This window comes from Candoia aspera, chromosome 6, assembly GCF_035149785.1.
Source record: "Candoia aspera isolate rCanAsp1 chromosome 6, rCanAsp1.hap2, whole genome shotgun sequence".
Classification (NCBI taxonomy): Eukaryota; Metazoa; Chordata; class Lepidosauria; order Squamata; family Boidae; genus Candoia; species Candoia aspera.
The window spans coordinates 53,782,028-53,805,344 of NC_086158.1; the positions used below are offsets into that span (position 1 = coordinate 53,782,028).

At 42.6% G+C, this 23,317-nt stretch overlaps 1 protein-coding gene across 1 annotated transcript in view; it reads left to right on the plus strand.

The window, feature by feature from the left end:
- Positions 1 to 23,317, plus strand: part of RBM20 (RNA binding motif protein 20) — an 85,134-nt gene that overhangs the window by 45,190 nt on the left and 16,627 nt on the right. The window contains exons 2-9 of the mRNA XM_063307804.1: positions 3,510 to 4,638; positions 5,813 to 5,874; positions 6,714 to 6,811; positions 8,210 to 8,289; positions 9,489 to 9,632; positions 10,858 to 10,989; positions 13,627 to 13,706; positions 14,705 to 15,392. Of these exons, the coding sequence (XP_063163874.1) occupies positions 3,510 to 4,638; positions 5,813 to 5,874; positions 6,714 to 6,811; positions 8,210 to 8,289; positions 9,489 to 9,632; positions 10,858 to 10,989; positions 13,627 to 13,706; positions 14,705 to 15,392 (2,413 nt within the window). The remainder of the gene's footprint in view (positions 1 to 3,509; positions 4,639 to 5,812; positions 5,875 to 6,713; positions 6,812 to 8,209; positions 8,290 to 9,488; positions 9,633 to 10,857; positions 10,990 to 13,626; positions 13,707 to 14,704; positions 15,393 to 23,317) is intronic.

Consider the following 23,317-nt stretch of genomic DNA (forward strand, 5'->3'; position numbering starts at 1 on the left):
CAGAAATCCTTAATACCCATTAAGTGAGTCTGTGTCTTATTGTGAAGCGAGGCTGACCCTGACACCGGGCTTTCTCCTTACAAGTCTCAAATTTAGCAACCTGCCTTGTGAAGTTCCAATTCAAAAACCTTCCATTCCTTGAAGCTTAGATCTTGTCTTTGGTCTCAATGTTCCAGGAATGCATCCATTTCCGTTCCCTTTACACCCAACGCTTTTCCTTCTTCAAAATTAGGGTTAACATTCCAGAAGTCAATTTTCCTCCCTTCACTTTTTGGCTTTAAAACATCATTCCTCATTTTCTTCTTTAAGGCAGGAACATTATTCTCGATAATTTTCACCCCGTCATCTTCTTCAGTTTGTTGGTAGACTTTAGATTCCACAAGTTCTGAAGGATGTTGCAGGGCATGGATAACCTTGAGATAAAGTTAATTAAAGGTAGATTTGATATCTGCTGTGTCCCTCCACAGAACGTTATGGCGCCCTCTAGTGCCTCAAGAACACATTAGGCACGGAAATTCCTTTAAACAAAATATTTCTTAAACATGAAAGTGAGAGTAAACAAAAGCCGTTCTCACGGGAAATGAAAGCAGATAGATCAAAATTCAGCTCCTCAGATTCAATAAAGTAGATAAATCTTTTATAATCATTAAAACTTAAAAAAAAATAACAGTGAACAGGGAAAAACCTTTAAATCCCAACAATACAATTTAAATATTTTTAAAAAGCCAAATTTCCAAATTAATAAATTCCAGAAGTAATTAAAATCACCAAGAGGTTCCACATTTCTTTGTTGCAAAAAGCCTCTCCTTAATAACAGATTTTTAAAAAATGGTGTTTTAGAAATGGGGTGGGCAGCTTTAGAGTTTTCAGCTTCAGTGCAGCTTAGGAAGAGATGAGAACCCCGCCTTCCAACTGCTCACTCACCAGTCAATTGCAAAATGCCATTTTGTGGTCTTCTGGCTGCAACCAGCCATCTGGAAAACACGGATGATTCTTGGGGTTCTCCTTAATCTGGAGAACACTTCTGGGCTCCAAGGAGACCTGCCTGAGCCTGAAAAACCGTCTGCGCTGACCAGTCCACCGCATTGATCATGGAGATGCGGCTCAAGACACCAATCCCCAGAAGATGTGAATTTTTCAAAACGTTACATAAATGATGGAAAACTGGTGATTCAGCATAAAAGCAGTTTCCATTTCTTTTGTCTTTCTTTTTGTTTGTATATTTTAATTATTTGTTTATAATTAAAAAGAACTTGAACTTCTACAAACAATAAGTATTATAGAACAAAATTAGTATATTAAATTAATTTATGTCCAGAAGAGAACTGTTATATCGCATGATCACATAACATGAACCAGTGTTGTCTTTTGAGCATCACATTTCTCATAATTAGCTGAACTCATCAGTTTCTTCCCCAGAAGGTACAAAATATTTTTATTGAATTGTTCATAATAGCAGATTTATAAAAATGTGACCTATAGATGCCAAAATAATACTTGTGAACTGGAATTACCCATTATTCCCCACTTCTTATACTTCTGAACATTTAATTTAGTAAATTATAACAACAGCTTATTATTATTGGCATTATTTTGAAAAGAACATCCTAAATATTCTAATGCTACAGTGGATTCTGAAGCACATAAGGCTGCTGGTTCATTATTTAGATATTAAAATGTATTGTATTTGAAGACACCGCATCTAAAGTGATGCATAATGATCTCTCTCTTGCAAAGCTTCATATTCTCAAGATCTGACAGAAATTTTACTAGTTTGGATAGTGTGAAGGAGATCTTGTTTACCTACAGGGACAAGTTGGTATTAAATGTATAATAATGTCTTGTGTTTCTCAGGAAACAACCTTAAGTTCATTCAATCAATTGGAACACTAAGCCTATGAAAGAATATAACAAAAACCTTTTGCACAAACACAGGTTGGATAAATATGCCCTGTTTGTAACAAAGATTTTATTATTTAGTGTGAAATATTCATTTTTGTAACTATATAATATTCATATTTAATTTTACTAAAATAGATTTTATTAACAATACTTTAAAATTCATTGAATAGTAACTAAGGAACTTCCTTTCCAAGTGTATGACCCTTTCATTCTTTTTCAATATTATTATTTAGAAATTAGCTGGAAAAATTAAAACTGTAGTTTCATATAACACACTACAATGCATTCTGCATAAAATGTAACATAAATTTCCCGATAAGTTAACATAAATTTTCACAGGAATGGCATTTAGTAGAAAAATTAGGATTTCCGCCTGTAGTTAGTAAAAATGTTTAATACTCTTTAAGACACTGTTGCTTTTTGCAGACCCACCATTACTGAAATCAGTCCATTTATGTATAGGAATTCATGAAGCAGTTTTCTAACTGTCCATCACCTGTGGTCTTGACCAGAAACAATGGCTTTAGGAAATAGGTATGAGTGTTACATATGTTTGCTGAATGTTGATATACATAGGGACCTTATTCTGTAAGCTTTGAGACCCCTTGGTAAAATGAATTAAATATATAAGCAGCCTGAGAATCTTACAGAGAATTTTACTCTTCATCCCACATCTCTAAACTACTGAGTATAATTGTCTCAGCCCTGTGTGCCAGCCAGGGCTGAAGGTCTGTGCTGGGAGGAGAACTTAACCAATTTTAACCAGATATTTTTGCATCTCCTCTCTCTTTCCACTTCAGTGGGGTGAGACAAAGTAAATCTGTCAGATTCAGACTCCCATATTAGACGGGTGAGATGTTGACTCCATATCACACTTTTGCTGCTCACTGTTGGCTGTAGGGTTGTGCTTTCAAATTTTTTTGTGAACATAATTTGGACTTCTGAAATAGATTATGCACTCTGCCCTAGTCTCTGTCTAACCTAATACCATTGAAATAACACTGTTAGGATTATTCTGCAGATTAGAACTCATAAGAGTGTAAAAGGAAATGATCAAAGTCCCACATCCCTGATGAACATACTTATATCAGAAGCATTATGTGTCAGTGAAAACCGTTTGTGAGACAGCTCTTCAAATATTTAACACTGCAATTTGGAGTTCAATTTAGTCAGTAACAAAGTCTCTTAACTGCAATGCATATCTTATATGGGTTTATAGTTTAATACAAAAATAGACAAAACCATGATCGAATTCTCACTCTGTTTTCTGTACTAGAAAACAAATTTTTCATTTGTGTGATTCACAAAGAATGTTCAGTAGAACATTTTGTGTAAAATCCAGTAGAAATCCTGGCATAGTATTTTGGCTTGGACTATAGGAACAGAAACCTCCTTTTAATCTGCCATTAGTCTTCATAACTGAAATGACTATGGTTCCAAATACTTTAGAGGATAATAATTATATGTCATAAATTACTTTCTTTGCTTCCAAGTATTTAATAAGGATGTCAGGAATAGTATCTTGCCTCTTAGTCATAATTTGGCGAAAAAGGTCTACTGCTGATATTAATCAAACCTAATTAAAACTATTTCCTGTTATTTTATAGTGCTGCCAAGCTTCTGGACAAGAATATATTTACTGTCAGCACCACAAATCCACTGCTTCCTTCTTCTGCAAGTCTTCAGCTGGCTCAGCTGCAAGCCCAGCTTACCCTGCAGAGGCTAAAATTGGCTCAGACAGCAGTCACCAACAACACAGCAGCTGCAACTGTCCTGAATCAAGTTCTTTCTAAAGTGGCCATGTCTCAGCCACTTTTCAACCAATTAAGACACCCTTCCATGTTTAATACCCTTCCAAGCCATGCTGGAGGTCCTGGGGTCACCAATACTAGATTTCCACATGGTGGAATACGTTTTCCAGCACAGAACCCCCCTTTGGTGGCACCAGGTGGAACCCTGGGGCCAGTAAGTAACCTTCCAAATCAAAATGCCAGTACTGTAGTCATAAACCCTTTTGGGGGTGTAATTTCTCAAACAGCTGGACAACAGGCTGCAGCTATGGGCCTAAATAAAACTGGTGCCTCCTCTGCTACAGGTGGATTTTATGATTACAATAAACAGATACTCCCCTCTGATGCTGGTCAATGCTGTCAACAGAGCTTTGTGACCAGTGGTTCTCATTCAGTCCCAGTGTCATCTGGAAATGGAACATCTGAAGGCCAGCCAGGATTCCAGAAAGAGTGTTATGGAGCTGTGTCTAAAGGCCAGCATACAACTTGTGTACAGTCTTTGACATTTGCTGCTGACTCACAAAATTCTAATCAGATTATAAACCAAAAGAGAAAGATGGATCCAATAGTACATGAAAGAGAAACAAATCATCAATGGGAGAATCCTTCTACTTTTCCTAGCCAAAATAAAACTGACATTATGCCTAATGCCAACATGTGGCCATCAACAAATGTCCCATATGAAGTAAGAGGGGATCTCTATAACCCTGAAGAACCAACGCCAGACACAAAATTTAGCACTGGTACTCCACGTCTTTTCAGCAGAACTAAAAATGTTAAACAAAATTACAGTAACTCACGAACAAGACAGAAGCAGGAACGCATTACTTCTGGATTGCCAGTGAGGCCTCTTCAGTCCCATGAGTACAACGACTTTCATAGTATTGCACCTCTTTGCTTCCCCCATATCTGTACCTTATGCAATAAGAAGGTATTTGACCTTAAGGTAAGCTTGCTTCAGATTTGGTCCTGCTCAGTAATTTGCCTCTTTCCTGATAGTAATTTTTTATTGTTTAGGAAGGAATACCATACCTGGGTTGCTTTATCAGTAGAATCACTGCATACTTTTTCTGATGGAATGTTTGTCTTTAACTTCAATAAAGATAAATTTATATCCAAAATCGCATATTTTGCAGCTCCTTATCTTGCCATGTTACTGTTGTAGTTACTGTTGTAGTTACTAGCTTGTGATACCATTCCATATGCCTATGCATTTGATGTCTCATTAAGATTTGTAAATGAGAAGATGTAAAGTCATTAGAATTGTCAAGAGAATTTTGATTTGGGCACTAATCTACCACCACCACCAATATTATTTCTCCTCTTCCTCCTCCTTGTTCTCTATAATTTGATGTAATGAGAAAGCCCTGATGCAATTGGCTGAGGTATTTTTTTCAGTTTTTTTCAGTCATTGATAATGTAATAAAGCTATGGACACTTATGATAGTTAATGTATGTTCATCATTTTAGAAATGTCAGACTTGAGTTCAATAAGTTTACACAAGGTTTTTAAACTTTGACTTAAAACAAAACAAAACAAAAATACTGCAGATTGGAAACATAGTGAACATATTAGTTTCTTATACTTTAAATTACGAAGATAAAATTTGATCTACATCATTGTTACATAGCATCAATATTCCAGGACATTACAAATGATAAGGATCTGACCACTTCCCATCTGTAATGTTCAAACACTGGGCAGGCACTCAAACTAACGGTCCTCTCCAAAACCACAAATCCATTTCATAAAGGGATCTACAAAATGTGCAGTTTTATTCACATGTGACCAGTGACATTTCTCTAGATAGGATTAACATAAATTGAAACTCTTTCTTTATCCATAGTAGCGTTGCCCAATTGTACAGAGCAATGTGACTAAATGGCTCCTGGACCTACTTAGCTGAATGGATGATTTAAGGTTTTAATTTTGATTGCACTATGTTTCAAAGTACTGTATAAAATCTTTTCATTTATCATAACTTTGTTACATAATTTTTCATAAAAATAAATGAAAACTACTATGAATGTCTTTGCACCCATTGCAAATGCATATTCCAACTGTATTTGTTATATCTTTTCTGGTATGTCACACTATATTTCTTATTCTTTTAACTGAGGACTGGGATCAGCACATTAAAGGAAATCTTCACATTCAAAATTGCTTGGCTTTCTCAGAGAAGTGAGTAGTTGAAATATATTGATGTCTCTATTTCCCAGACATTTTTAGTCTCATATTTGTATGTGAGTATGAATATATATATGTGTTTGTGTGTGTGTGTGTGTACACACGCACACACACACATTCATGCTCAAAAAACATTTAATTAATATAACAAATAGGAACTTTTTGCAAAAGAAAAAGAAAAAAATGTATCATTTAACTGACGATCTGTGACAAATGTAATATTAAGATGTAGCTTTGAATAGTGAGGTTCCTACTTCTTGTCTAAACATTGAAGTTGCAGGTAAAATTTTCCATTACTAAGTTACTGGTGCAACCTGATGCCCAGCATATGTGGTGTGATACTGGCTGGGAATACTGGAAGTTGGCAGTTCCCACCTATTTGGAGAATGTCTTGAAGATAGTTAGATTACAGATTCTCTAATACAGATATTTTTGTGAACAGTGTCAACTACATCATTGTTCTTGATGAAGGCAGAAGGAATGTTTACTGAATTCAGATATAATTTCCACTTGAAAATTGTCACCTCAGTTTTACCTATATTCTAATTATAACTCTAACCGTTTATTTTGTATTTTCCAGCTCTTTTCCATGGTTATTTATTGGTTGAAAAATTTTAAAAGGTTCCAGGAATACCCAGTTGCGAAATTCCCTTATAGCCAATCTTGACATGGTACTAACCTAATGTTCTTAGAATAATTTCATAATTTCTGTTACTGAGGTAGCATTATTGTTGGATTTTATCAGTACAAGATATCTGGTAACTAAGTAAATTAAGATCTGACCCAAGTGTTCTTATTCTATATCTTAATTTCAACCATTGTTTCTTTTTTAGTCCTGACATTCGTTGTATGTTGAATTCAGCAACAGAAGGAGTGTTGCATTCTTCTTCCCCAAATAATAAAACTGGCTTTAATCTTTCTGGTACTGAAGGTAAATCATTCAAATAATACATACATATTTAGTTGGAATATAGTTGACACAAGGAGACATTTCACTGAATATTGAAGAAGTGTAATCTTAATGACTAAATTAATATCTATGTTTGAAGTTTTATTTTTTCCCCCAGAGTAGAAGCATATAATGGTTTTTCAGAATATTTATGAACATATAAGCACATTGGAAAAAGGAAAAAGATGTAGTATTTTGTAACTGTTGTGATCAAATTAACTTTTCTGATTTTTCTGATAATATGTCTTGAGGTATTGAGTTAGCTCGCCTTTCTGTGAATTACTCAATGATTTGCAGTGCTTAAATCTCATACTGATTGTAACTCATATTGTTTCTTGGTGTCACATCTTATTTCCATAATAGTTACTGAAAATGCCTTTTTTTCCCTAATGCCTTTATACAAACTTCTGATGCAGTGTAATGGAGTACAACCCTATTCATCACATCACATAAATTATATTGTAGAACTTAAAGAACAATTAAGGATCAAGATACAGGAGAATTTTTTTTTTTTTGGTGAGGAGTATGAGAGAAGTATTTAAAATTAAAAAGTATTTAAAAGACATGGAAAAAGCAGAGATTCCCCACCCGCCACTCTGCCCTTTGTAGTAGAACCTGGGTTCATCCAAACAGTTGACCAGTATGAAATCCCGGTAGATAAACAATAAGATGTATATAACAAGGTTTAGTGATGGGTAGGTTTAAAAGAATATTAGACAAATTCATGGAGAATAAATACCCGTAGCTACCAGATTGTATGTTACTTTTAGTGGTACCAGGGCAAACCTTGTTTTCTTCAAAGTAGCAGCACATATGCAATTATGTCATAATGCAGATGATACCCTTATGTGCTTAGGCTCACATCTGAGGGAGGCACCTGAGTTGTAGCTTTTACACACTGTCTTCAAGACACCTATTTCATCATTTGCCCCCCTTGTACCCATTGCAGACAGCTATGACTACTTTGAGGATTAGAAACAACAGGACTTGATTGCCAGTTAATGAAAAAGAAGAGAGAAAGCCCTATTTTAGGGATTTCCTTATGTCATACTCCTTTGATTTGATTCAACTTGGTTCCTTCTATGTTAGTTTTGGCAATCTAGAACAAAATCTCACTTTTATGTATTACAGTTTTTATATGCCAGATATCTCCAGGGGATAATAGACCATTATTGGCTTTTGCCCAGAGTCATATATTTGAGATGGGTGGCCATATAAATTGAATAAATAAATAAATTAGCAATAGGAGTTTTGTAGGAAGAAATAAATAAATGTGAAAGAATTTTGCTCTCTCAAAATCTATGTTTAACAGAATGCTTTCTTCCTTTTTTTGGCATATGCACATTGATAGGTTTTCACTGAATATGTGTCATTTTTTAGATTATCCATTAAATGCAGAGTCATCATACAATTCTTCATTTGGCCAGTCAAATTCCACATTATCTTACGCACTTGGAAATGTGAGTATTATTAGGCTGGAGATTCCACTGGAGTCATTTTATGTTCCATATTGAAGTTGCTCCTGGACACTGGGCTGCATGACAAAGATAGGCCAGATCCATTACCAAGGCAACAAGGAGAAAAATATGGCTTAAAAATATGGCCAAAATAAGAAGGCATGCACAAAAACTCAGGCAGACACCTCCCTAATTCACCTGAGTATAGCGGGGTGGGGGTGAGGGAAATAAAGCACAGTCAGACTTGCAGGAATCTGTTACTGTAGCCAATATTAATAAACACAGTTTTAGCTATTGTGTGGACTTGATTTCTTGCTTCGTGTTAAATAGTGTGGCTGACATCAATCTTGCAAGTCTCACAGTAAAGGTCATCTTTCTTATTTAATACAGGATCCTACTGACATATTATGTATGTGCTTGCTCTCTTTTCTAGTGATATGAATAAGTGTTTGTTGATACATTTTGTAGAATAATTGTTTCTTGAGCAGAATACTTTTAAATTGTTTTCTCAAAGGATTTCATCAAATCAATTATCTGTTCAAGGTAACCATATTTTTATCCTAATCTAAACCTTGGTATAAATATGTAGCTATTGTCCTACATTTCCTGTTAGTCTCTGTCTTAAGTAGTTTGCTTTATAATGGTGCAATTACTGATGGTTTGTTTTACAATTCTGTAATTGTATTTACTTCCTAGGGACAGAGAGTGGGAGCAAATGGCAAAACATGAGTCACAACAGCATGAAGCAAATCATGTGGTTTATGTATTTGCCTCTGATGTTTCATTATATTTTCATCATTATGATATGTACCAAGACATCGATTTATCTACTGAGTATTAGAGAAATCAGATATGTTTTTTTAGTCATGGATGATTATATGCATGGTGATTAGGAGAATTGTGGATTTACAGATTTTCCCCAAAGTATTGCTGTAATCTATATCTTACATGAAACTGTTATATACAGGCAGCTTTCAATATGTTGTTATTAATTGCTACACAATTACATGAGAGTATTAATTTTCAACCAAACTCTTGGGCTACAGTAAAAGGGAGATTATATGTGCTCCGTGCACAAGTATTTGAGATTCTGAAAAGATCAGCTATGTACGAACTCAGTGCAGGGTAAGAAGTGTAATTTCAAATGTGTATGTTAAGCTGGTGGTTAACTCTGTTTCTAAATTTAAATTAAACAATTTCAGGTTCTACAAAGGAAATGTGTTCCAGGTCGTGTAGTACACATCTGTAATCTTCCTGAAGGAAGCTGTACAGAGAATGATGTCATCAACCTTGGACTTCCCTTTGGAAAAGTCACTAATTATATTCTCATGAAATCTACCAATCAGGTATTCTTTTTTCAGTTATAATAAAAATGTAAATATGTGAAATTTTTAGGTTTTGTGCATTCTATAAAAAATGGTTAGAGAACTCTGATGATTGAACTGGTTGGGGCTGATGGGATTTGGAGTTGTACAGGAAAAAAGGTCTCTTATTCTGTTTAGGAAAGTATACTTTGAACATCCTTTTGTGTTTGTGTGTACAATATACATGAGGAGTTGCAGCAAGGTTACTTTGCTAGGATTGTTGAGAGTACAGTATGTCTGTGTAACAGAGAGAAAAGGAGGGAGAAGGAGAAGCAAGATAGCTAGTAAACACAGCCCCATCCTCCTTCACTCCCTAATGAAGTCTCAGCCTTTTCCCAATCCTCTGGCAAGAATCAAGGCTTAAAAAGCAGAAAGGGCAGGGGAGCAGGTAAACACAAGCCAGGTGTCTTTCAGCTACCGGTAGCAGAATCTAATTTAAATATAGGTCCTTCTGTCTTCCCTCCCTCCCTCCCTCCCTCTCTCCCTCTCTCCCTCTCTTTGTTCATCTGTTCTCCTGGTTTGCAGGAGATTTATCTATTATCTGTCTGTCTATCATCCAGCTATACTGAAACAGAGAGGGAGCCACAGGCACATACATAATTTTTTTTATCTATTCAGTCATGTCCGATTCTCAGACAGGGATTAGTCCCTGCAGTTTTCTTGGTAAGGTTTTTCAGAAGTGGTTTGCCATTGCCTCCTTCCTGGGGCTGAGAGAAAGTGACTGGCCCATGGTCACCCAGCTGCCCTTGTGCCTAAGGTGGAACTAGAACTCATGGTCTCCCAGTTTCTAGCCTGCTGCATTAACCACTGCACCAAACTGGCTCTCACATACCTTCTCTCTCTCTCTCTCTCTCTGAAGAGATTGGTTGCATAACAGTTTTTAAAAATTAACTTTATTATGTTCTACAACTGATGATCTATCATGATACCTTCTTTCTCCCTACAACTGAAGATACTAGCCTCCTGTATTTTTCTGCAACTAAAATTACACCAGAGTATCTGATTAGTAGAAAACGAATAAATATTCCTATATTTATTTGTGGATAAATATATTGAAATATTTTATATTTAGAAAAATTACATTTCTTCTTAAGATATAATCTTAATATATTATTACTGTAGTTTTTTGCATTTTTCTTGTGTGGACTAAATTACTAAACTCTAAACTATTTTTGTATTATAACAGGCTTTTTTTGTATTATAACAGGCTTTTCTAGAGATGGCCTATACTGAAGCAGCCCAGGCTATGGTAGAATATTATAAAGAGAAACCTGCAATGATAAATGATGACAAATTACTCATTAGGATGTCTAAAAGATACAAAGAACTTCAGCTAAAGGTAATATCATTGTTTGTCATGTCATTCTGTTCATCTGGCTGGTCAGAAATAGTCTTCAACTGCACATTTTTGTTTACAGATAAAATTTAAGCATTCCCCTTCTTTCCTGCAGCCATCTAATTATTGATGTGTATATCTCCCATATAGACTATTGCAATGCGCTTTACATGGGGCTACCCTTGAAATCCAGAAGCTACAGCTGGTTCAGAATGCAGCCGCGTGAGCAGTTTTAGGGGCCCCAAGAATGGCGCATGTAACACCTTTGCTGCGCGAACTGCATTGGGTGCAAGTTTGCTTCTGGGTCCAATTCAAGGTGTTTTTACCTTTAAAGCCCTACATGGCATGGGTCCGGGTTACCTGAGGGAACATCTCATCATTACATTGACCCGTCCCACCCAGTGAGGCAGAGAGGGCATGTTATAGACCCTGTCCATGAGAGATTGTTGATTGGCGGGGACCAGGAGGAGAGCCGTGTCTGCTGTGGCCCCTGCCCCCAGGGGTGAGGCAAGCCCCCACTCTCCTGGCTTTCTGAAAGGGAGTGAAGACTAGGCTCTCCCATCTCACCTGGGGCAGGAGAAGGGGCAATCAATCGTGGGGGTGGCTAGTGCCTTGAAGAGGCCCTGGGGAATTATCTGTATTAAATTAAGATCTTTGTATTCACCATCTTGGATTTTATATTTTATATTTATATTTTTATGAAGAATTTTGCTTTTATTGTATTTTAATCTGTAGTTATTTTAATTTTATTGTAAACCGCCCAGTGTCACTCTTAGTGAGATGGGCAGTGATGAAATATGAAATATAAATAAATAAAAATTAATAAATGAATATGCATTGTCCATTGATGGGGCCTATTTCCTGTTTAATTTGCTTAAATATACCAAGTGAGGCAAACAAAACTTGTAATTCAAGACTTCTTTTAATGTTCCTTTCATTCTTTAATTAATAATAATAATAATAATTTTAAAAATAATTGGCCTTTGTTTTCAAAGGACCATTCCTACAGAACAATTTGTGGCAGTGGCTCTGTGGTGGATGGGAAACTTTGGTGGAGCAGGCTTTCGATGCCCTCGTCATCTCCCTTCCTCCCTCTCTTTTCCAGAATGCTTCCCATAGAATGTCTTGTTGTAATGGCTGTTAGAGAAAACAGAGAAGTCCACTTAAAACATGCTTTTGAAATAGATTTTCCATGCTGTCCTTTTCTTCTCTTCCATATGTCTGTGCTAACAGATAAGGAATTCCATACCCAGCCCTACATAGAGACAAGGCAGTATTGTGTCCTGATGCCTTGTTTCTTCCAAAAGTATCATAAGTACATTTTGCTATTTTTTCCCCTTCAAATACTCCACATTGTTTGGTAGACTTGGATATTCAGTGAGCCCTAACATGCTGTGTGTTCAGAGCTGAGAAGTTTGGATGAAGTCTTTGACCAAGAGCTTTAAGATGAGACATCAGTATTTGTTTTAATTAATGGTGACTCTCTTTTTTTACCATGATCAAGAATATATTGTGGAATTAAGTACACTGTTTCTATAGATTTTTTGTGAAAAAAGTCAGTCCAGAGGCATAAGCAGCCCACCAGCATCCCTTTTGCAGACCCGAGCCCCCCCCCCCACTAACAAGTTGGAGCAAATTTTTAGCAGCAGTTCCCATGATTTTTTTGCAAAGTTGCTTATACTTGTGTCTTCCAGTCACTAGTTTTATTACAGTTCATACCACAAAGTCTGATTGAGAGTTGCAGTAGAACTTATATACAAACTATTTGGCAGGAAAACCAAACTGGAGATTATTCTGTATGCAATATGAAACAAATTATAAGGAAATGAAATTTATTAGAAGGATTAAGAACAGATTAATTGAAGAGTGCCAAGCTTGCCAAGGGGAAGACAGATGACCAGTTCACAACAAGAGACTGGTAATTAAGAGAGGGTTGCTTTCTTAAAAACCAAAAGAAAACGTAGAGAGAGGGAGGAATAGTAAAACAGAAAGAACAGTGGAGTATGTAATAACTTTGAATGAAGGTAGTTGATTTTTTGGAATGGAGTAGATGAATACTATAGGGAGGTGAAGGTGTAGATTGAACTATGAATGAAAGAACTAATATAGCTGTCAGAAAGTATGAGTTGGCATCATGTATATTGTTCTGGATGCATAGAAGAATAGAAATTCATAATTTGGTGATAGTTGCATGGTGTGCTCCAATAAGTAGGGATAAAGAAGAAACCAAAATGCGTTTTGGAGAAAAAAAAATGAAGAACTTGGTAATGAACATGATCTGAGGAAAAAATATTCTGCTAGGTAATATGAATGGAAAGGGTGGGAATTAATGCAAAAAAGTTATTGGGCCATTTGAAATCTCAGAAATGAATCAGAGTAGTGATTGTTTCCTAAGTATCTGCTTAGGAAAAGCTGTTCATTTGGTTTAAGCATTCTTTATTTTCATATGTACATATCAACAAGGAATTAATAGAAGAGCATGACTGATTTGATTGTTTATGATGAAAAGTGGAAAGAATTAATGAAGGATGCAATGGTGAGGACAGGCCATTTATCATACTATCTATGCAAGCCAACTTTATTTTTAAAAACATTGAAGTATACATTTACTTACATTTATTATATGTTTATTTTGCTTAGAAACCAGGAAAGAATGTGGCAGCAATAATCCAAGATATCCATTCTCAAAGAGAAAGAGATATGTTGAGAGAAGCAGACAGGTATTTTTTTCATATTGGTATTGTCCTACTTTTGTGACAAATGGAAGAAAATATGTGATTTCAGCAGAGGAGAAACTATTACTGGGCCCTTCCAGATAATTTGGGAAGAAGCTACAAAATTTGGAAAAAGTATTCATGTAAGACAGACTTTCAAATATAAGACTAGTAGTTCCTTAAGATTTGAAGTTTTCTCCTATTCGAATAATAATGAATAAGTTCTAAATATGTTTGCTTTGTTAAAAAATATTCACTGTTATTCTGCATGGAATGCTTGTATCTACCTGATAAAAGCAGTCCATGCAGGATAAAGCAAGAAGCCAGTTTTCTCTTCCTTTTCTTGCAAGGAGCAACTTTGTCACTCCATGTCTTTTCTCCTTCTGGAGAGTGTGGAACAGCTGAGCTATTCCTGAAAATGCTCCAGTACTGAAGATCTTGGCCAGCCTTTTCCAAAGAGGGAAGATGTCAAGCAGCCAAGACAGGAATAGCAGTGGCCAGAAATGGAGAGATGCAGTATAGAGAAGCAGAGATGGGGAAATAGTTTTGCTTCAGGATCAAAGGTCTTGGGAAACATCCCAACCTTCCATTAGGAACTATGATAAGTAAGAGAAGGATATCCAATATTACCACCAGAGTTGTTTAGTTATATAAACTCAGTTTATATTATTGTTGTTAGTATGACTTTCATACTGATAGTGATGCAATAGTTTTAGCATTTATTCAAATCTTAGGCATTTGGAGATTTTTTCCTTGACCATAGTAATGTATTAATATTTTACGCTTGTTTCTGCTCCTCTGATTATACATATGATACAAAGCCACACTGAAAATATTGTTATTTTAAACCAAGCATTGTTTAATAACTCACTGTTATTACTGATTGTTTGAAATGCATATATTACTTCTAAAAACAGGTAAACATGAAATGTATTAGCTTAAGTAGAAGCAAATTTATTTAAGAATGATTATATGCAACATGCCACTCTTCCCCTGTACTGTAGATATGGACTGGAAAGGCCTCGTTCCCGCAGCCCCATAAACTGTTCACTTTCCCCAAGATCACGAACTCCAAGCTTCACTTCCTGTAGTTCCCCCTGTAGTCCATTAAGCACAAACCGAATAGAATGGGGAAATGGAAGAGAACCATGGGATCAGTCTCCTTATTCTCGAAGAGAGGAAGATAAAGAATTACTGCCTTGGAGAGAGAATGGGGAAGAGAAAAGAGTTCGGAGTGACATATGGACGCATGAAAGAAAACATTATTTACGGCACCTGGACTTGGAAGAGCATGTTGAAGCAACCAGAGGGCACAAAGAAAAATATTTAAGAGGGGGCTCACCCAGTGCAAAAGGGGCTTACCTTTTGCCTGGCCATAAGATGAGAGAAGAAGACTGTTACAGAAAATCATCTAAGCAAAAGTCTGAGAAATATCAAAATCAGACATTGGATGCTGCTTTGAAGTGCAAAAGAAAGGAAGAGACAAGATTGAGAGAACGCAAGCATTCTCATTGTGAAGACACAGCTAAGGAGGAAATGTCAGAACAAAAGTCCAGCATGATGCCTGACAGTATGAGGCAAAAGCAAAGTGATAAAGCAAAATTAAAAGACACTGCTACAAAGCCAGAGAAGGAGACATCTGGTATGGCTGAAAGAAATGATGTAAAGAAAGGAAAAGGAAATGAAAATGAGGTAATGAGTAATATAAACTATTATAAATATAATTATTTTAATTCACTATTATTAACATTAATTATGAAATAGTTTTATAGACAAAACAACAAAAATCTTGCTAGCAACACTATTTTGTTTAATTAGGATACAAATTTATTTCTGCAAGTTCAGAGGAGTACTCAAGCTAGTCTTTTCCAGCAAAAACAACAAAGAATCTTGTGGCATCTTAATAACTAGTAAATCTGTTACCAGGCAGAGTTTGTGAATTATGGTCAACTTTACTAGACATCAGTCTGGAGTGAGATCCAGATCATTAATAAGTTTGGTAGATTTTAAGGTGCCACAGGACTTAGTCATTCTTGCTAGGATCCCAACTCTTTTAAAACTTAGAAGACAGTTTAGTAGTTCCTGAATCTGAAATTTGCAGCAAATGCTGCTAACTCCCCTTCAAGAACATAAAATTTAGTAGAATACAACAAAGTAATTTGCAACGATTTGTTAAGATGCAAAATACAGATAGATGTAAAGGCAGCAAAATGTGATAATATTTGCATACATTCCTTCAGTCTAATATTGAATAAAGCTAAGCCCATGTGTTCATTTTTATTTGTGCTGAAAACTGTCTGATTATAGATTGAAAAAGAATATTGCATTTACCTCTGTCAGTAATATTTATTCAGTCAGCGACCAGCAAAACATTTACCTCTGTATCATTTCAATTTTGTGAAGTAAATTATTTTCATTTACATATCATAGCGCCCACAGACAGTTATAATAGATGGATAGTAATGTATCAGCTTATTTTAATATAGACATGTGCCCTGTTATGACTTCCACTTACTGATAACTTTTATATTCAGAATTACAACTTCGTTCTAGGGATTGATTGGGAGGTTTGGCTTTCTCCTTTGAAAGGATAAGTATCATGCCACATATTGGAGAGTGATTTAGAAATCCTGGTCAGTTTCAAAGTAATCTTCCAGGCAGCATTTTCTAAAATGTTTAGAAATTGGTAATTGTTTTGGCAGGTACAACTGTTTAAGAGAATAAAGAGAGATTTCTAAACTTGCAGGAAGGGGTAGAATCCAGTTACAAGTTTTCATTAGCAGAAACATTTTTTGCCGACAGCACAGGGTGTGGGGTGATACCATTAAACTTCTGCGTTACCCATGCCCCAGTTTTAATCCAACCATCTGAAACAGATTTTAAGGTTTGTATGTGGAAATTTGAGAGAAGAGAGATGGTATTGGTCTCCCAGATGCGGTGAATGTTAGTGTCATGAGTGCCGTTGAGCTAAAGTCATCAGCGCAATGGCACTCATGACAATGACAAGGAAATAGGTGAAGGGGTACAAGTTAAGTAGCCATCAACCCACAACGACTAACGGCTAACAAACAATAGATAAACGGATCACGGAGCCACCCAAGCCATCAGCGGCAATGCAACGGGGATCGCCCAGCTGAAAGCAATCAGCAGAAGATTGAAAACCTGAGGATGGGCGATCCTGGAAACCCTCAACCAATGGCAGGGCAACGCATGGGACAAAGGGGGGTGACGTGACCGAGAGCGAGGGGGCGCTGACCGGCGCGGGGTATTTAAACCCCGCACCGGCGCGCTCCTGTCACTCTCAGCTTTTTTCTACCAACGTTGTACCTACCCTGAAATAAACCAGAGCCTGCTTTGCAAACCAGTGTCTGAACGTTATTCAGAGGTAGGCAGCGCATGACATAAAGCTGAGAGTCATAAACTCAGCCTCGCCGAGCCCCACCGGACGACAACGAGCCGCGGGAGGAGTAGACGGCGAGAAGACCAGCAAGATGAGGCCGGAACGGCGCGGACCAGGAGGGCGAGCCGCGCGGCAAGAGACAGAGGAGGACCGACCGAGGCCAGAGGCACCGCGGACTCCCGGAGCCATGGACGCCCACCCCACCCGACCCGAGCCTCAGCTCCAACCCCAAGGGGAGATGGCGACGGAGGCAACCCGACCGCGGGAGGGAGCAGCATGACTTCCGAAACCAGCGGAGGACCCCGCGCCCCACATCGCACCCCAGCAACGGGCGTGGAGCGACAGCCCCACGGTGCTCAACACGGAGGAGGACGACGGAGACACCCATCAGACGGAGGAGGAAGCGGACCCGCGGCGGAGGGACGATGAACCCCCCACCCCCGAGGACGCGCCAACGGAACCGGCCCCAGCGGCGGCGCGGGCTGTGGACGAGGAGGCACGAGCTGAACTCGCGGCCATGCGGGCTCAGCTGACGGAACTCCGGACCATGCTCCAGGCGCTTATGCCCCCCGCGCCACCCAACGACGTCCCCGCACAAGCCCACACCCCGAGCGAAGCACCGAACCCACACGGGCCAGCGGAGAGCCAGCAGACGGCACAGGCGGCCGATACCACACCCCGGGAAGCGAGAGGCGGGGCCGCGCAAAACGCCCGGGCCCCAAAGGACTTCCCCATCTTCTTCGATGGGACCCCCTCAAAACTCTCGTTTTTCGTTACCAACGCTAGGGAGTTCATGGGGAGGCACGGACACTCCTATGACTCCGAGGCCGACAAGATCGCCGCCGTGGCGATCAAACTCCAAGACAGGGCGGCGGACTGGTACGTCCAACTGTACGAGTCCAGCTCCCCCGCCCTCGCCACCTTCCCTGCTTTCATCAAAGAGATGAAAAACTACTTCGAAGACCCCCTAGCTAAAGTACGGGCGAAAAGCGCACTCCAGAGACTTAAACAGGGCACACGCACGGTCCCTGACTACGCCCTGGAGTTCAAAGCCCTCGCGGGAAAAGTCTGCGACTGGTCTGAGACCACCCTGCTGGAAATCTTCAAAAGGGGGCTCAACCGCGACGTTCTCCAATGGGCCCTCTACCGCGACGACCCAGAAACGTTACACGGGTGGATCCACCTCGCGGGGAAAGCCGAACACGCGCACCGCACCTTCCTTATGACAACCACGGAAGACACAAACTACGTCGGGAAAAAGGTACCCGCACCACACGGGGGGATGGCCGGCCCCATATACCCAAAAAAGAAGTTCAACCGGGAGTCCTGCGGGAGGTGTGGCAAAGTAGGGCACAAGACGGCGGATTGCTTCGCCAACCGACCGCCGACCAGCGCGCCCAAGCCCGCCCCGAAAATTAGCCCCAAACCACCCAACCCGGGGCCGCCCCCTCACCGCCGAATGACCGTGGCCACAGCGACACCGGAAGAGGGCTGGGACGCTTACTGGGGAGAAGAGGACAATACCGACCCCGACCAGCCGGCGGGAAATGCTCCCCGCTTGCCCTGAAACGCGTGGCGAGGCAGGCGGTGGGACAGCAACGCGGACCACCTCAACGAAACGACAAAAGCTCCGTAATATTGGCAGCAATTCAACTCTCTGCCGGCAACGGAGCCACCACGGCCGCGGCACTAGTGGACTCGGGGTGCTCAAAAAACCTTATCCACCCCGACCTAGTCGCCAAACTCGACCTCCGCTGCTTCCCCCTCCCCACGCCGCTGGCATTCCACCAGCTGGACGGCTCTACAGCGGGAGGGAAACCAGCCACGCTACAAACCGAGCCGGTCACCCTGCAAATGGGCACTCACACCGAGCGCACATCGTTCGTAGTCACGCCCATCGGACGGCCCATTGCAGTCCTGGGGATGCCATGGCTCGCGAAAAACAACCCGCGGATCAACTGGGCGACCCGCACCTTCACATTCGGCGACGGCGAGTATCGAGCACCAGTACCAGCTGGCAAAAGCAACCCCACGGTAGGACGAGCGGAGGCGACCACACAAGACAACGCCGCTACCACAGCAGACCTACCGGAACAATACGCCGACTTCTCCGAGGTCTTCGGAGAGGCAGAGGCAGACCAACTACCCCCCCACCGCAAGACGGATTGCCGGATCGACCTACTGCCCGACGTCCCCCTACCTAGACCAAAGATCTATTCGATGACCCCGAAGGAGATGGCAACCCTCCGGGAGTTCATCGATAAAAACCTAGACAGGGGATTCATAGAGCCAGCATGCTCACCGGTCGGAGCCCCCGTCTTATTCCGAGAGAAGAAAGACGGGACCCTACGGCTCTGTACCGACTACCGGGGCCTAAACGCGGCTTCCCTGTCCAACAAATACCCCTTACCCCTGGTGAAGGACATGCTCGCCCACCTGTCCACGGGCAAAGTCTTTTCCAAATTGGACCTGCGCGAGGCGTACTATCGCATCCGAATCAGGGAGGGGGACGAATGGAAGACGGCGTTTAACTGCCCCCTAGGCGCTTTCCAGTACAAGGTACTGCCCTTCGGACTCGCGGGGGCCCCTGGGGTGTTCATGCAGCTCATCAATGAGGTACTGCATGAACATCTGTTTAAAGGGGTCCTGGTCTACATCGACGACGTCCTTATTTACACAAAAACATACGAGGAACACGTAACCTTAGTCAGGCAAGTCCTCGACAAGCTCAGAAGGGCGCAGCTCTATGCAAAGCCCACAAAGTGCGAGTTTCACAAAGAGCGCCTAGACTATTTGGGGTATCGAATCTCCGGGGACGGCATCGAAATGGACCCCGCAAAAGTCGAAGCGGTACTAAACTGGGAGCGGCCCCGCAACAGACGGCAACTACAGAGCTTCCTGGGATTCGCGAATTTCTACAGGTCCTTCGCCCGGGGGTTCGCTGAGATAGCCCTCCCCTTAACGGACCTCCTCAAAACCAAAGGGGTGGGGGACACCCGACGCGCCAAGAACCCAGGCACAGTGCTGAATTGGACTCCCGCGTGCCAGACCGCATTCGACAAGCTGAAAGCGCTGTTCACGACGGAGCCAATCCTCGCGCACCCGGACCCAGAACGGCCGTTCGTGGTCCAAGCCGACGCCTCAGACTTCTCCCTGGGAGCCATCCTGCTACAAAAAGACTCCACGGGGCTCCTGAAACCATGCGCCTACCTGTCAAGGAAGTTCTCCGAGACAGAGAGGCGATGGCACGTCTGGGAGAAAGAAGCCTTCGCGGTGAAATCGGCACTAGAGACATGGCGTCACCTACTCGAGGGAGCCACCCAACCATTCGAGGTCTGGACGGACCACCGGAACCTCGAGGCCCTACGAACGCCTAGACGCCTTAGCCCAAAACAGGTCCGATGGGCCCAATTCTTCAGCCGCTTTGATTTCCAGCTGAAGTTCATGCCGGGTAAGAAGAACTTCCTGGCCGACGCCCTCTCCCGGCTGCCCCAAGACGAAGAGCCCGCCCCAGACACCATTGGGACGGTCCTATCCGCCTCGCAACTGGGGATGGCCGTGACCACCCGAAGCGGCGCACGGAGGCAGCTCGACGCTACGGCGCAGCCGACGGCGGGACAACCGGCGACGGAAAGAAGGCAACCGCAACTACCAGGGGGAATGCGCACGGACCTCGCCGCCGCCCTCAAAACCGACCCCTGGTTCCTGGCAAACCCTGACAAGGTAACAATGGCGCAAGACCTGGCATGGGGGGAAGGCAGAATCTACGTCCCGGACTCGCAACGCCAGGCGATCTTGCATAGGTCACACGACGCCAAGCAAGCGGGACACTTTGGGTTCCTCAAGACCCTACACCTAACGCGGCGCCAATTCTGGTGGCCCGCGCTCAGGCGAGACGTAAAAACCTACGTGGCGTCCTGCCCAACGTGCGCTAGGGCCAAACGGGCACCAGGCAAACCCGCGGGGCTATTGCAACGGGTGGCAGAACCCTCCCGCCCATGGGAGGAAATCTCTATGGATTTCATAGTGGACCTCCCACCCAGCCAGAAGAAAACGGCCATTTGGGTGGTGAAGGACTACTTCTCAAAGCAGGCCCACTTCATCCCCTGCACGTCGGTCCCATCCTCACAACAACTAGCCAAACTCTTCCTCATCCACGTGTACAGGCTACACGGATGTCCCGCACGTGTGGTGACCGACAGGGGCACACAGTTCACCTCCAAATTCTGGCGGGCCTTCCTGAAGCTGACGGGGACCCAACAGGCCCTGTCTACGGCTTGGCATCCGCAGACGGACGGAGCCACTGAGGTTCTTAATGCCACCTTAGAGCAATTTATACGATCATATACGAACTACCACCAAGACGACTGGGCTGAACTGCTCCCGTTCGCCGAAGTCGCATACAACAACGCCGTCCACACGAGCACGGGGAAAACCCCGTTCGAAGTAGTCTCGGGGCGCGACTTCGTCCCCATACTGGAGCTACCTCAACCCCCGGAACCCCAGGTGGACGCCAGCGACTGGGGACGGAAGATCGCGGAAGCATGGCCAGTAATCACGGCGGCGCTGAAGGAGGCACAGGCTGCTTACAAAGAGCAGGCCGACAAGCACCGGCGCCAACAACCGACGTTCCAGGCGGGGGATATGGCCTATCTCTCCACCAAGTTCCTAAAGTCAACCCAACCCTCGAAAAAACTGGGGCCTAAGTACATCGGGCCGTTCCGAGTCACGCAAATAGTGAACCCGGTAGCAATACGCCTGGACCTGCCACACAACCTCCGGAGACTCCACCCGGTGTTCCATACCAGCCTCCTAAAACCGGCAACCACCTCCCGATGGCACCCAAGCACGCCACAGCCCGCACCGCTAATGATCGACGGGCAACACCACTTCGAGATCAGGGACATCCTCGACTCCCGCAAGCAACGAGGAACTCTACACTATCTGGTCAGGTGGAAACACTTCCCCCACCCGGAATGGGTGGCGGCGCACAATGTTAACGCGCCTGACCTGACCAGAGCATTTCACCGGGCATACCCCGACAAACCGCAATCAAGGTCAGCAAAACCAACCCCCCCCCCGCAGGCCTCCCCCCGCCTCCCGTGCCCCAAGGGAAAGGGCCCCCCCAAGCCCGCGACTTGGGTGGACCTTCCCCCCCCCGGGACTCACTCCCCCCGCCCCGGGCCCACGGGGTGGTGACAAACGATCGCCAGCACCCTCCCCCCGCCCCCCGGCCGCGGGGGAGTGGCAAGCAAGTCAACAGGGCAACCTGGGGGCAACGCCCAGGAGACACAACAAAGGCGACGCACTCTAAATAAGAAAAGAAGGGCCCTACCTGGAGCTGAGCAGCACCCGACCAGCCACGCCTCTCGCCTCGCCGAACTGAGCCAAACAAACAGGGTGTGGTTGGAGCATGCGCACGCCAGGTCAGAACCCGAGCATGCGCACCATGGACACACCCTGGGAAGGCACGTGGTAGAGGGAGGAGCAAAGGGAGGGGCGACAAACACTCCGGCGGGAACTTTGAAAAAAAAAAAAAAAAAAAATGTGGCGTTTTGACAGCTCCATGGGGAAAACCCAGAAACCCGGGGGAGAACACTATTCGGAAAGGGGGCAGTATGTCATGAGTGCCGTTGAGCTAAAGTCATCAGCGCAATGGCACTCATGACAATGACAAGGAAATAGGTGAAGGGGTACAAGTTAAGTAGCCATCAACCCACAACGACTAACGGCTAACAAACAATAGATAAACGGATCACGGAGCCACCCAAGCCATCAGCGGCAATGCAACGGGGATCGCCCAGCTGAAAGCAATCAGCAGAAGATTGAAAACCTGAGGATGGGCGATCCTGGAAACCCTCAACCAATGGCAGGGCAACGCATGGGACAAAGGGGGGTGACGTGACCGAGAGCGAGGGGGCGCTGACCGGCGCGGGGTATTTAAACCCCGCACCGGCGCGCTCCTGTCACTCTCAGCTTTTTTCTACCAACGTTGTACCTACCCTGAAATAAACCAGAGCCTGCTTTGCAAACCAGTGTCTGAACGTTATTCAGAGGTAGGCAGCGCATGACAGTTAGCTTTTCATAAACTTAATTATCAGTAAGATCTTAATGGTGTTGAAAGTATAGATGTTTAAACTAAAAACTATTGTCTTCACAAGATAACGTTTTGCTTACACTTATGGCTAGCATTTCCACTTGTGCAGAAGGTATAGGA